This window comes from Toxotes jaculatrix, chromosome 12, assembly GCF_017976425.1.
Source record: "Toxotes jaculatrix isolate fToxJac2 chromosome 12, fToxJac2.pri, whole genome shotgun sequence".
Taxonomy (NCBI): Eukaryota; Metazoa; Chordata; class Actinopteri; family Toxotidae; genus Toxotes; species Toxotes jaculatrix.
This window is the reverse complement of record NC_054405.1, coordinates 16,505,222-16,520,689: the sequence shown is the minus strand read 5'-3', so window position 1 is coordinate 16,520,689 and position 15,468 is coordinate 16,505,222. Positions and strand designations below refer to the sequence as shown.

At 41.2% G+C, this 15,468-nt stretch overlaps 1 protein-coding gene across 5 annotated transcripts in view; it reads left to right on the top strand.

Moving 5' to 3' along the window:
• acsl6 (acyl-CoA synthetase long chain family member 6) overlaps positions 1–15,468 on the top strand; it is a 34,472-nt gene that overhangs the window by 2,959 nt on the left and 16,045 nt on the right. For 3 of the 5 annotated variants that reach the window (XM_041051092.1, XM_041051090.1, XM_041051091.1), the window contains 4 exons: positions 10,692–10,912; positions 12,221–12,335; positions 14,032–14,096; positions 15,191–15,292. In XM_041051092.1, the coding sequence (XP_040907026.1) occupies positions 10,709–10,912; positions 12,221–12,335; positions 14,032–14,096; positions 15,191–15,292 (486 nt within the window). In that variant the 5' untranslated portion in view covers positions 10,692–10,708. Of the gene's footprint in view, positions 1–1,584; positions 1,601–2,768; positions 2,785–10,691; positions 10,913–12,220; positions 12,336–14,031; positions 14,097–15,190; positions 15,293–15,468 lie in introns of those variants that run through there. The other 2 variants (XM_041051094.1, XM_041051093.1) reach the window with 2 other exon arrangements.

The window sequence follows — 15,468 nt, the reverse complement described above, 5'->3', positions numbered from 1 at the left end:
CACATGGTTGCTAAGTGACAAACAACCAGTAACAGTTGGGGTTTTGGTTGGTGCATTAATATTAAAGTTTCTTGTTACCGGGTTGCAGGCGTTGCATGTTTAATAACCGACACAGCCAATCAGGACTGAGGCCAAAAAATAGTTTGAAACAGACCAAATTGTTTGGCCAGTAAATACACACTGCAGTGAAGTGGGAAAGGGCCCCCTGGGGAGTTTCGTGACACCTTTAACCCGGCATCACATCCCAACACCCTGCTGTTCCTCAGTATAAATAATTCATTTTAATTACCATCTAGTGCAGCCCTACACAGCGTGTAAACCTATTCTTTTCCCTTCCTCAATATTTAATTAAAAGAATGGTGGTGGCTCTGCCCAATGCTTTGCCAAAAAACAACTAATATCCTTTTCGTATTCAATAAATGTTGAGTGTTAAGACTTTCCCACTGTGAAGTGAATGTCATGTCAGTCTGGAAGTCGGGATGCAAATGGGGTTGTATTTAGGTAGAACTCACATGTCAGAGTGGTGATTTTAAAATCTACTTTACATAAAATCTCACTCACCATGTAATCAATGATATTAGGTAGCCTGGGGGCTTGCAGATCCACATTGCTGCTTTTCCTCTGAGTGGCTTTTTGCTGTTTCAGCATCACTACATCCTCCTCATATTGTGAGATGCTGGGCAGTAATGGCTCAGCCTAAAGTGCTGACCCAGGTCTGTCTGTCTCTCACGTACTCAAGTAGTTCTCTTATAGATTGATCCTGCGAGTAATGCACATTGTTGTCCTTGTTTGGTTTAATAAGCCTGCTCCTTTTGGATGGAAATCTCCAATCTTGATGGGTTTTACTTTTTTTTTTTTTTTACACAAGCCTAGTGATGAAAGAAAGGACAGGACCCATGATGGGATGCATGTGCATAGTGTTTATTTAACAAAAGTGTTTTTCCTTTTCAAATTGAATTTTTCAGTATTGCACAAAAAAAGTTAAATATTTGTGATATAAAATGTAAATGTCTGTCCTTTGTCCACCCATGAAATAATCTAAAATAGAAATTGCCTTGTGGAACCTGCCTTCCCTCCCGCTTTGATAGTCAAATCAAACTGGGAGCAGCCTCTTTTAGAGTTGGTGTGTGTAATTTGTTTAAATGTGCAAATATCAACAGTGTAAGCAGTGTTTATTTACATACGTGTGCCTACGGGCGTATGCATATTGTGTGTCATTATGCCAGCGTGCATGAGTGTCTGTATCATTTAGTGAAGGTGAAGATGAGCGCTGCGTGTTTAGGTAGGGGGAGGGAGTCACAGAGAGAAAGAGAGAGAGTGGTGGAGGGAGGGGTGGGTGGGTGTGGTGAGAGAGCGCAGCGTCTGTCGAGCTGAGGGTGGTGTGATACGGAGGCCAGCAAGGCTCAAACTAGGCCAGAACGCACCTCGCTGCCTTCCTCTTGCTTGCCTCAGCTTAATCTGGCCAGTGGCAATGGGAAGGTAATCACTAGTTTGCACAGGGCGATGTGATATCTGCCTGAGGCCCCTTGACACACCACACACAGACACATATACACAGACAAAGATCACATCTCACCCACCGGCTGCCTTCGACGCCTTTGTAAGTGCTGCTGCTGAGACCACAGCTGCTTTAACCCTTGTGCAGTGCAGTTACAGTTGCCTGATTTGCATTCTTGTAGCTTTTGCTTGCTCTGTATGGCTCTTTTTATATTACTAGAGTTCTGCTTTTGTTTTTTTATCTTAAATATAGTGGTCTTTCCTGCTCAACTCATCTCTTGTACTTCTTTCCTCTGCAACTTGTGTCATGGTCTGGTTTAATTTTATGAATGATGACTGTAATTACCTGTTATGTTGCAATCTCAGTGCAGCAGGAGGAATGGCTGTTTCATGTGCACAGGATGTTAAGGTGTCTGCCCAGTGTATCCCGCAGTGACAGTGACAGGAAGAAGTTGTGGTTTTGACCCCTGGAGGGTGGTCTAAGTAGAGGAGTGGGACAGAGAGAGATTAAGGATGAGCGGTTAAAAGAGAGTGAGTTAGAGCAGGTGCTGTGCAGGGGTGATTAAGTATTGATGGTTAAAAATAGAAAAGCAAGGAAAGAAACAAAGGTGCTATGCCGTGATGTGAGTGAAGCTGCAAAACAGAAAAGAAAGCATTTAAAGAATAAAAGAAAGCCAAGCACGATGTCTTTATATAGAATGTGGTAGTGAGGTTACTACTGGTCATCTGTCTCTGTGCTAATAGGCTGTAATCTCCCCATGCTGAACTCTAATCATTAGTGACGGCCCTCGGATGGGCTGATGGGGCGGGACTTGAGGGTTGCATTTCCTCCACTTTAAGCCTCAGAGGTCACAGGAAGTCTAGCTGGCCCATTCACAAGCCCTGGTGCCTGCATGGCTTGCAGTACTCACACTGCACCAAAATCTTTGCTAAGTGGAAACTGAGAGAAGATGAGGAAGTGTCCTCATGTGTCCTCATGTACAGGGGATGTAAAAGCATAGGGGAGGAGCTGGGTCCAGTAGAGTTTCATCATTCAATATTTTGGCACGTTTTACTCATATTGTCATTTAATGGTCTGAAAAAAGCGTAGTTGCCTTGGGTCTCCCTCAAATATTGGTGGGGGTGTGTTACTCCAACCTTTCACAACTCCTGAGGGAAGTGACTATTCCGAGGCACTTTAAATGAGCCATTTGTGGGGATGTTAATGTAATGTGTGTAAAGTCAGTCAGATTCCCTTCCCTGATCAAAATACTACCACTTCTGGATGGAACACATTTACCATTTTATGTGAGTGGATACAACTGGAAATTTATCTTTGCTCCTTGTATTTTATCTGCAAGTCCAACTTCATAGGAAAATTAAATAATTTGGTCGATGTTTTACGCCTCAGTATGTGTATGAGCTGACAGAAAATATCCTCAAACGTAACCCTCTTGAGCTAATTTGAGCACATTTAGACTTTTGAGTGGATATTTAAACCTGTAAAGATTTCAGTTGTTTGTTCTGATGCATTTTGTATTTCAAATATGTATCCAGGACGTAAAACATAATGGTCAATAAGGAACGTTACTGCAGCTCGTTTCACAGCTGGGGTACATGCAGTACAAAAAGTTCAGATGTTTATTTTGTTAACCCAGCTGTTCATGCACAGTATGTACACTAAAGGTTTTGTAACAGATATGATACAGTGCGTGTTATCTTCCCCCAGTGCAGTGTTTGACTGCTCACATCTGCCAGGCTTTCCCGCCGAGTGTATGTCTGCTGATGTTCCCTCTAGACGTGGACTGATGCTGAATCAAATTTAATACATTTTCATTTATCCACATTGCCTATATTTTCACTCAGACCTGATTTTGTCTGGTTAGATAAATTAGGCTGCTTGTTGTCTGCTCCCTTAAGTTTAGGTTTCGACGTTAGCCGATACTGATCCCGTCTCTCCAGTACGTTTCAAAACATGACAGACAGACGACAGATGGTGTGACTCAATATCTTAAGTGAGATCCTAGGAAATTATCCACAAAAAAGCAGTTTATAAACTAAACCGTCGTTCAAAAGAGGAATTCTCTGATGTATTTTGACCAGTTCTTTGAGTGAGGGCTTCGGCAGTCTATGAAGATTTCTGAAATATGACAAGTGGGAAGCGAAGCTATTAAAATTTTGCTTAGTGGCAAAAACTAAACATTAACATTCACAGTGATCATCTAAATGTATCAGTTGGTTGTCTTTTCAATTGCAGTTTTCCAGTTTGACTTAACTCAAAAGAAACTTAACTGAAGGTCCACTTACTTCTGCCGCATTCATGATCTCCATCATTGGATGGAGCTTGTTCAGTTATCATGTAGCCTAAGTATGGAACTTTAAGACTGCTGAGCTAAAAGTTAATTAGTTTATTGAAGCCCCAAGTCAAATTTTATAGTATTTTACTTACAATAAACCTTTACTACTGCTTTATTTTTTCAGTCTAAAGTACAGTGATGGATTCAGGTCTGTTAGTGTTCCAAACACATCATAGCGAGAGAGAGATATAAATATATCTCTATATATCTTTTTCTTTAAATGTATCGGTAGTTAGAGAACTTGTCCTGCCTTGCACACTTCATTTATAAGACTCATCAGCTAAATGCCAGAGCTGTAAATGCTACAGAACTTCTGCTGCAGGGACGAGGAAGATAACGCAATTTTCATGGCGTGATGTGCTCTTCATTTCACAAATTAAACTCTGAGGTCTTTGAGTTCACATGCTGGTAAAGGTCACTGTTGTTGCTGATGGGGATGAAGCTGCCCCGCTGCTCCTCTGTCACACCAGCTGAAGCAACAATCTTTGTAGAGGGCAACATGGATAGAGTTAAAAACCTGTATGTGTGCGCACATGTTTCTGCATGTGTGTGTCTCTGGGGTGAGTTATTTAGGTTACTACAGGACAGAGAGCTGGACACCAAACAGTGCCATAGGCTGTAGTGCAAAGGAGATGGAAACAACTGAGCAAATGACCCTGTTTATCCAAAATAATCATGCAAATAATCATGCAAATTTAAGCACTCAGCCTCATCTCGACTCCTTAGATGTTTGTTAAGAGAACTGACTTTGTTTTTGAAACCTACTTGACTGACTGGAGACATGACCTTTAGAGGACTGAAGGTTTTGTAGGTAGAACGTGCACCTCCACCAATCAGACAGTGCACAGAGGGTTCACCTTAGAGTCACCCTGAGTGAAGGACGCCAGCTGTTATCTCAATTAGAGAAGAACAAGACCACAGTCCTTGGAGTAGGCTGTTGAATCAGACAGGTTTTTTGTCCAGTCATGGCATTTCCGGTCCAAAAATATGTACTTCGAAGGAGTTGGCCCCTTAAATGGGACACAGCCAGTGCATATAGAAGAGGGCTTATTGATACATAAGACCTTTCACTGCTTCCAAACCAGCACTCAACACTGTTCTGTCTCTATACAGTCTGACATCACTATTTTAAGAGGAAATATTTTCAGCGCGTTGAAATTTATGTGAGTCAACAAGGTTTGGTGTTCAGGTTATGATTTATGTTCTGCCCTGTACATTTCCTGTATTGTGTTGTTCTCATGTTTTATCTTTTATATCATAAGAAAACTGAGTTTTTCTTTTTTCCTTATTGGCAGTCAAACGCGGAAATGCAGAGGAGAGCAGAACAAAGGGAGTGAGAAACAATAGCGGGCAGTTAGATGTTTCCATCTCTCCTGCAGGCCAATTAGGTGTCTGGCAGGCTGAGTCTCCTGCTGCTGTCGTGCTATTTCAGGGCAGGAAGATATGGCAAGCTAGCACATCTGTAGTGGAGCTTTCGCTGGTTCGTTCAACGCTGCAGGCTCCACATGAGAGCCTGTTCCTTCACAAACAGGTGCCAGTTGTGGGTGTCCAATTATGAGTCAGCAGATGTGGATTATTTGCAGACATAGTTCCACCTCCCACTAATGAAATTTGAACGTTTGCAAAATATGTGTTCTGCGTCCATATAAATGCTCTGTGTAGCATTGCTTTGCAAGCGTCAGCAACAAAGAGGTGGGTTTTGTAACAAAATGGGTTCTTATACATTCAGGATGACGACTCCTTTTACGCATTAGAAGCATTTATTCTCTCAGATTGATTCCCAGAAAACACTGGAACAAATAACATCAGTAAAAATAAATATAAAATCAAGTGTCACTGACTCTAAGAATAGAAGCTTGTTCAGGTGTTTGTGTCTGTACACAACCATGTAAGTCAAAAAAAAAAAAAGACACATTTGACACATTGTGTGTCACTTTTTACAGCTTTGGTTTGACTTTATTGCTAGTATTGTGCCTGGGCTATACATTTAAAGCAATATTGCAATATTAATATTAACCGTTAGGTCTTCCCCATCCACTGCCACTTTGTGTTATTTACCTGTATGTTTTTGCTTTAATTCCTGAATTGTATTTTAAATTTATAGAGTACATTAAAGTTTTAGCTCAGCGGTTCCCTCGGAATCATTCATTTGTTAAACAAAATACTCTCACCCCATCAAAAGACATAGTAGCAGTATTGTTAGTAGTATTACTACCACTCCATCTGCCTCCAGCAATCCGTGCTCCATCCTTTTGTTCTTTCGATCTCATTCTCTTTCTCTGAGAGACTGAGATGGAGAGAATAAGTGTGTGAGTGTTTGGGTGTGTGTATGTGCATATGTGTGTGCGTATGCACAGTAATGCTTTTGTAACCAGCTGCACTCTCTCTTTCTCAGTAGCCTCTGCTATTCCAGCTCTCTGCACAGTGGTGTCAGTGGGTTATGGAGTCTGTCTATATTTAGAGCTGGTGGAGTGCTGTTCCCCCTCCTCTTTCTCTCTCTCTCTCTCTCTCTCTCTCTCTCTCTCTCTGCTCCAGTGCCAACTAATCCACCGTGCCTCGGTCATCGCTGCAGCCAAGCCACGTTAGCCACCGAGCACAACACAAAGCACACACAGTGAGATACATTTATGTCATCTAATCAGCCCATGGTGTGACAGTATTCTCACAGTCAGTCAATGAACGCTCTCTCTCTCAGGATACCTGCATGTGAGGCAAGTTTTAACTTAACTCTCAGAAAAAAATGTAGACCTTTATTGTAGAACATCCTCTCATCATTTTTCTAATTAGCTCAGAGGTTGTTTGACATTAAAAATAAAAGCTTCAAAATAATCTCAGAGGTGATCATCATAAAGACTAAACACATTTATTATCAGGCTGTGCATCCAACATTCACTATCAGATTACATGTGAAATGGAGTCCATAGTTGTAGAACAGGTTAGACTGCTGTTTTTATATCAGAGGAAGTAAACATGGTGGATTTTGTTGAAGTTGGCCTGAGTTTGTTTGTTTGTTAATTGTGTGACAGGGTTCAATTGCTCATTGTCAGCTAGGACGACACCCACATGGAAACAATCTTGTCTGTGTGTGTTGGGCTTCTGTCTGGCTGGTGTTTTTGTCATTGATCTTCCCATCAGAACTTTTCAGCTTCAAGAGATGTACTGTAATATGGAACAACACAATACAGATTGAAGGATATGGACTGTAATGAGGAAAATAAAGTGCATGATGAGATAGCGATCAAGCTCAATATCAATGGTCAAAGGGTAATAGTTTGACATTTTGGGAAATACGTTAATGGCAGAAAGTTAGATGAGAAACTTGATACCACTTAGCCTAGCTTAGCACAAAGACTGGAAACGGGGGGAAACAGCTAGCCTGGCACTGTCAAATTAAACCAAATTTGGGTTGAGCTCACCAAATAACATGTTACATATTGTTTGTTTAATGTGTAGAAAAATCTATGTCTTAAAATTGTGTTTTATCATTTTAAGGGTGGTGATGTGTTTTTCTTGCCTGTGAGCAGTTGCCAGGCAACTAGTGGAGGCCCAGGAAGTGAATGGTCATTGCCACGAGATAGTCCAGTACATAACCTCCCCATCTTGGCTTTTGAACAGATTAAACAAATGATGTCTAACGTGTTAATTAGCAATCTTCAGAGGTACTTGTTGGTGTTTTCCTTTTCTTTATTTAATTTTTGGACAGAGCCTGGCTAGCTGTTTCCCTCTGTATCCAGTCGTCACATTGCCCATAGTTCCTAAAATGTCAAACTCTTGGTGTTTGGGTCTGTGGGACCCATTTTCATTTTTTATCAAAAGAAAAATTAAACGAACGGCTTGTAATTGGGATGAAGTAAACATCATCCCAAATTTTTTAACATAAAATTGTTTGTGTTGATTTGAAAACCCAAAAATGCAGAGAGTCCACCAGACACAGGGACACTGGCTGAATAACAAAAATACGAACACCACACAAGGGTTAAGTACAGAGCTGGAGTCAGGATCTGCCGACCCTTATTAACATTCCTCATCAACCATAGAGTTTCCACCTGAAGCTTTGCCAGATTATGTTTTCAGTTCACAGTCATTCACTCTAACGGACTGTGTCTGTTCAAGAGGGCAGGACAATTGAGCCCAGAATTAGTTTTGACATTATAACTGCTTCTGCTTCCATACAGATGCCAACAAACACTTTTGTTTAGTTCCGAACTATCAAGTGGTTTCTATACTACCACGCTCAACATTTCCCATCACTTGAGTGGCTCTAAATCCCCATCAAGATTACCAGAACTGCAGAGTAACAAAGGGACAACAGCAAAAGAGGAAATATCTGATCATTGCAGTAAAAAATAAAAAGAAGCAGGCCGTCCTGCGGTGTTAAAGACACAGTACCGTTTTTTAGACGCGTCAAAGGGGAGCTGTCATCTTGCGGTTTCTCAGTTTCAGGCAACAGTTTCTACCTGAACAGAATCTCGAGTTTAGTTGAGTTAAGCAGATTGGAGTTCCAGTTTGGGAAAGCAACATAAGGGAATTCACTGTAGAGCAGATGATGGTACTGTTTTTCCTGACCTCAAGAGATGAGCAATAGTTGTATCGGTATATGTAATTGTGGCTCTACCACTAAGCTGTGCTGTCTGCTGACAGCAAGTGTGTTTTTGTGGGGGTGTCATCTAGAAACTACAGTTAGAGCGAGAACACGTGAGCACTGGGGAAAATCGATAAGATGTGTCTACTGGTATTCATGACAAATCTTAAGACTATAAAGCTACAACTATGTGATGACTTACAGAGCATCTACTGACATAACAGGCTGTGATGCCAATCAGCAACAGCAATCAGGACGGGGGAGGAAAGTGACAAAAGACAAAATACCTTATTAGTTAATTCAATAAATGTTAACATTTTCCAAATAAGAATAATGTTAACTTAAATGAGACTTTATTTTCGGTGTCTGATCAGAATTTTCTGGGGGAAGTATTTGTAAATTCTGGGCTGTTAGCCGCTTGTTTACACAACTCATTTATACTTCACCCTCATTAGATCTACAGAGTCAGAAAGAGACTGTGTTTGTTTGTTTCTTGTCTTGTTTCTTAAATTGCTCTGGCATGAATTTTTTATTAGTTTTTATAGTCATGCATCTGGATTTCTCAGACCTGCTTTCACCCCACTCTGGGTGAATGGTGAATGAGGAAGTCAGTGTTCCCACAGCCTCAGATATTTATATCAGCCTCACACTGTTTTTTGTCTGTGTCTCTGTGCATGTGTGTTTGTGAGCGAGGGAGTGAGCAGACAGGAAGTGATACTGACTGACAGTGAGCTGCAGCAGTGCCCCACCATCATTCGTTTGGTCAGGTGGTGCGTTCTCTGACTCATTTCCCAGGGGAGGGAAGGGAACCCTCCAGTCAGCTCTGCAGTCAGCCTCCCCTTCAGCTGAATTATGTATTATGCATTGTGTGTGTGTGCGTGCGTGCATGCGTGCGTGCGTGCGTGCGTGCGTGTGTGCACAATTTCTGTGTGGGTGATAACGGAGACTGAGACAAGATGAGCGCTATGCTTGATGTGTGTGTCTTTTATCTACTGTCTAGTCCCACCAGTTCTCAGTGTTGTAGTGTAGATCATCTATTCTGAGCTGCTTTTACAGTAAGAGCAAGAATGTGGGGGACACGTAATTTATGTATTTAAGGTCATAGGAACAGGGTGGAGGAGCTGTGAGATCACATATGTGCTTTTATTGGACAAGGCAAGACTGACAATTTTGTGGGAGGGTTTAATTTTGTCTTTATTTGTGTTGAATACTGGTGTGAGCAGGACTGTTAACATATACTGTATGTGGAAGTGGTACTGAGTGCTCTTTACCACTTCCTGCACAGCAGTTCTTGTTCAGTGCCCTCAAATGTCAGATGTCACATGTGGCAAAATGTATTTGCAATGTCTGACCTTAAGGTAATATTAAACATTGAAACATTTTGCTTCCTCTGCTTGCTTTATGAATATGAGTGTAACAGGTGATATGAATTTGTCTTGTGTGGATGAGCATGTTTGTAGCTCACACACTGACTAATAATACGGGCACAACATGATCTCACATTTAGTGCAAGGATGTGCACCTCGTAACGCAAAAACCATTACACACACAAGATCTCTCACGACACACTTTGCACCAGTAGTGGTGCAAAAACACATTGAATAGAGGAAGAGGAAAGTTTCATAGCAAATTTGGTTTAGAGTTTATTGGCTGTGGAAGTGAAAGATCCAGTTTTTTTAACCAGGAATTGCAGATTCTTTGACTTTGGTCAGTATTTATCCTTACGGCTGCAGTTCAGTGTCAGGTGCCAGACGGTGGTTTTGTGTTTTTCAAACCCCTCTTCTTCTTCTTCTTTGTCTTTGAAGCCTCAAAATGCGAAAATAATACTGTGCAGTGTCTACATGTCTGGGTTGCTTTGGATACTGTAACACTGCTGACTAGACATATTTGCATTTTGTGAGGTTCAATATCATCCACTTGCAGAATTTCATAATTTTAGAAATGAACCCATGGGCAAGTGATCAGCGTGTATTTTCAGATTATTTCTATTCCTCAGCAGCTGTGGATCAAAAATATCCAAGCCATTATTTAAATACCTCCCTTGGAACACCTGATTTAGCTCAGGTGTTCCAAGGGACACCTGATTTAGCTCAATAGGGTATTGATTAGGTATTGAATCAGAAGATTTTGAAGATTTTGATATTTTTACATTCTCATGGACACACGTGCCACATTGTTGAAGCAGTATTCAAATTATGGCACGTGCACGCACACAAAAAAAGGCACCATAGTTTTTTTTAGAGGTCCTAAGTCAATGACTGTCCACCTTCCTGCAGAGCTGAGTTCCACTCTGATGGAGAAGATGCAGGCCCAGGAGATGATGAGCGGCCTGAGGATACCGGAGATGGACGATATCGGCCAGTTCTTCCGCTCCCTGCCAACCTCCACTCTGGTGGGCATCGGCGCCCTTACTGCTGTGCTGGCGTACTGGCTGGCCACCAGACCCCGCCCCATCAAGCCACCCTGCAGCCTGCTGCACCAGTCTGAGGAGGTGCCGGTAAGATGGAGCATATATACTCACTCACACACACACACACACACACACTCATTGTTGACCTCCATTCCTGATACAAAACCTACGCACTTGACACACAAAGACACATTCATAGGTAAATCATGGTAATACACACTCACAAACATGCACGCACCTTGTGTATGTGTGAGACAGTCACAGTGACAGTCTCAGAGATGTGCCAAGAGCAAGGAAAGAAAAACTAACACACATGCAAGTCCATTTACCTGTCTGACGACTGCACTCAGTAATGCTGAGCTGGCAGTGGTGTTAAATACATTGTACTTTTACCCTCAGAGGAAGTTGTTTACCTTCAGTTTATAATCTTGACCTATTAATCCCAATAATAATATTAATAGATGCTGTTTACGTCAAAATCACATTATTAATAAAAATATAAACAAAGGAATGTCAGCCACTTTTAAAATGTACTCTGCCTTGCTTATTTTGACTTCTTAGTGTGCCCTTGATTCATCCCCTTTCCTGGTTTACCTTAACCACCATTCCAACCACGCACACACACACACCCACCCACACACGCGCGCACACACGCACACACGCACACACACACACACACACACACACACACACACACACACACACACACACGCACTCACACACGCGCGCGCGCACACACACACACGCGCGCGCACACACACACACACACCACAGCCCTGTGCCCTCTTCATGACAGGTGAGGGTGGCAGCATTTGCAGTCAATGTGAAACTCCTTTGAAAGGTGTTATGTGGCTATGGGTTTTTTTTTTTTTCGTAACGTTGTTTGAGATTGTGTTTCTGCTATCTAACATTCTGAGGTGAGTGAGTACCTGGCAAGCGCAGGCATAAATTATAGTACAGGCACACACATGCATGCAAAGACATGCAAAAACATCCAGATCAGTGTTGTGTTATGAGTTTCATAACATGTGCCTTCATCTTTACAACATAAATGACTCATTTACGAAAAGGAATTTGCTCTAACGTTTTTTTTTTTTTGGGTGAACTCTCTTCACCCAGAATGCATCAGAAGTAGCTCTGTTCCATTTAGAAGCTTTTTTTAAAATGCATTTATAAGCTGAAAAAAGAGCCAACAATCTTCATACTGTCCCTCAGGTCTTGATGCCTTTTCAACACCACGTTTCTGATGGAGAGGAATTAGATGCTTGCTTTTGTTTTTTCTCCAAATTTTGTTTTTCATTGTGATACCAACACTAACCAGAGTTTAGATTTTTGTTTATGGTGTGACACTGTCTCCTTCTCTCTCTCTCACTCTGTTTTTTCTTTTGGCATCAGCATGAACAAGGAGGTCACAGGTCCATGATGGGCGACAGGTCCAAGCTGCTGACTCATTACCATGATGATGCTAGGACCATGTATGAGGTCTTCCAGAGAGGCCTCCACATATCTGGTGGGTGGGCTATTTAGTATTCACTTTCACACACACACACACACACACACACACACACACACACACACACAGACAGATGAAACCTGTCTTTTCAAGTTAGTTCCACGAGACTTGGACAGCTTTTCCCATAAACTGCATTACTTAATTCTTTCAGTTTCATTCTTTCTTTCATTCAAAAAAAAATATGTTAAGTGGGTTTTCTATTCATATTATAAGTTTACTGTACATCTGTTAATGTACAGGGCATTATATGTGTCTTGTATCAATAAAGTTAATAAAGTTGACTTTAAAAAAATCTCATTTACAACATGTTGGGAAAGAAAGATAGATATCATTTGGACCACAGAGGTTAAAAATGTATCACAGGGACTAAAAATGAAACTGATAAAATACAAAGAGAGTAATCAAAGAAAAAAATGATAAAACAACATGAAGATACACACAGAGGAAGGAAACTAATGATTTACATACACACACTCATCTCACACACATACACACACACACGCACAAAGAAACACAGACTGTGTGGTACTTTTTCTTGTTGACTGTATGACACACACTGCAGACAGAGATAGCACACCGTCTGACAATTCTATGGTCTGACCATAAAACCTCCAATCATGTTGCTGCTGGCTGGTGGAGGTAAAATGAGCCCTCTGGTTTCCAAGGTGATGGCCATCGCCGCTAATGGTGCTAACAGTGTCAGGGCTCATTGCAAGAGAATTTAGCTGACAGTTACAGAGGTATTTCTGTCTAATAGCGCTCCAGCCACACCTGTTCCTGAGAGTGCTTCATCTTCAATAACTGCTCACTCACTGTAGTTTTACAGAATAATTATGCAAGTCAGTTAGAATTTGAATGCTTAAAAAATGAGAAAATGAACTGAATGGTTCATTATTTAAGCATCCTATAAGCATAAGTCATCATTATTTGCTTACAAAATACTGTGTTATGAGTGTTTTATGGAAATTCATCTATTTATTTCAAATGGTTATGGATGAGTTTGAAGTGTCAAACTTTGAATAAAGGCTTCGCAGATCATGAGAATGTTGAGAAGACTGTAGACCCATTTTACCGAGGCGTCTTAAAATAATAATCAGATGCCCCTGCGTGCACTGAGATGATGGTTTTGCTTGCCATCATCAACTATCCTGTTCATACTGGCCATTTAAACAGCCCTTCCTTACATGCCCCTAGTGCAGGAGATTGGAAACAAAATCCAGAGCCACTGTTCTGTGTAAAAATGCAGGTAAGGTAATATGAGACTTCTGCAGGTTCAGTAGGTCAAATCATTTGGAAAACGTCCAAAGTTAAAGTCTTATTAGTATAAAATTACCTCTTTTGTTACTAGCAAGGAAATACTGTACATAGAAAGAAAATTTTATACAACTTTTTTCATGGCCAGAATGAACAGATGGAATGGTTATAGAACTTGACAGTAAAAATATGAATCTGCCATAAAGTATTCAGCTCTGTGCATTTTCCAGCTACTTTGTACACCAAGACGGTTCTGAGATTACATAAGATTTGTGTGACCATGATCTGGTCACAATCGAGATCATGTTAAAGATGCTGGTGCCTCTAACAGTGTTTTTGGTCATTTATTTTAAAGCGCGATGCTTCGTCTACTATCACAGGGGTTATACAATGTTTTCCGCAGACACTGAAATTTGTCTCTTGCCTGTTTCTTCAACAGGTGATGGACCTTGCTTAGGCTCACGCCTCCCTAACCAGCCTTATAAATGGATGTCCTACAAAGAGGTTAGTTCTTTTCAGCTGGCATCTTTTCTCCTTGTAGTACCCACATGTCTGGATGACATGTAGCTTGTCAGATCACTGTCCCGCTACAGTGGGTTTGGCCGCTGTCATGAATATTTGGAAATTAAATCTGAATGTGTCATCTTCACTTTAACATCCCAAGTTAATTACACAACCCTGTTCATGTGTAATATGGTCAGTAATATGGTCAGCTATAGCACCAGGAGGGGCTGGAGGCCTCTTCTGTTGTGAGCAACCAGATACAAGCATATTTCAGAAATGCATTGGAAGTTGTCTCTGGTTCCTACAGCAGCTGAAAATTTCCAAACCCCCTTAAGGAAGCTTAACGTTCCAGTAAATCACTTAACACAGACATTTACCTTCAGGATTTATCAGTGACATCATGGTTTTTTTTTTTTTTTTTTTTTTTACATGAGAATGGTGGGTGGAAGGCTTTTTTCTGTTTTTGATTCCCAGGAAAGCCAGAGCCAAGTCTGAACTTGTTTATAGTCTCAGTCAGAGAGAAGCCGCCTCTCTCGCTCTCTCCCTCTAATTTAAACAAGGCATCATCTATTCTCAGTCAAGGTTGGAAAATGTGATATGTTAATAGAGAAGACTTCCACCGAAACCTGGTACACGTGGAGGCCATTATGCAATTTTCTTGTCTGTCTAAGCACAGTAGCATAAACCCTGTTTTCTCTGACGTCTTTCATAATCACGGTAACTTGAGAAATGGGATTGTGGCAATTCAAAGATCGTGCATTTCTCTGGAAACTGTGGATGTTTCCAAAGTGAGTTTAAAATTTGGCAAGTGACATTTGAATGTTCTTTGTTTTATAGCTGAAGCATGGTGACAAATAAAACCCATGCTATGACAAATATGGATTTCCCTTCTTTTCAGCTTATTACCAGAGGTCACTTTTAATTGCCTAAATTACTCAATAGTACCAGACTCAGTAAGCCCAAAATGCCAAACACTAAGAAGAATTCCTGCCTGCATTAACAAAGAAACTGAGTCATCACATGAAGTATTGTCTCTGTATTATTTACTTGGTTTTGTTCCACCTGGTCCAATCACCCATCTTCCCTCTCCATAGGTGACAGCCCGAGCTGAGCATCTGGGCTCAGGCCTGCTGCACCAAGGCTGCCAGCCCAACCCCAACCAGTTCATAGGAGTATTTGCCCAGAACAGGCCAGAGGTGAGTCTCACTCTTTGTTTCGCTCTGTTGCTTTGATTTTGTTTCTCACAGTCTGCTTCTCTGCTCAGACAAGATAAACAATTTTACAGATTTCATTCATACAGACCACTGATGTAAACACAAACACAAACACTAACACACACGACAACACAAAACGGTACACATTGTTCTACTCA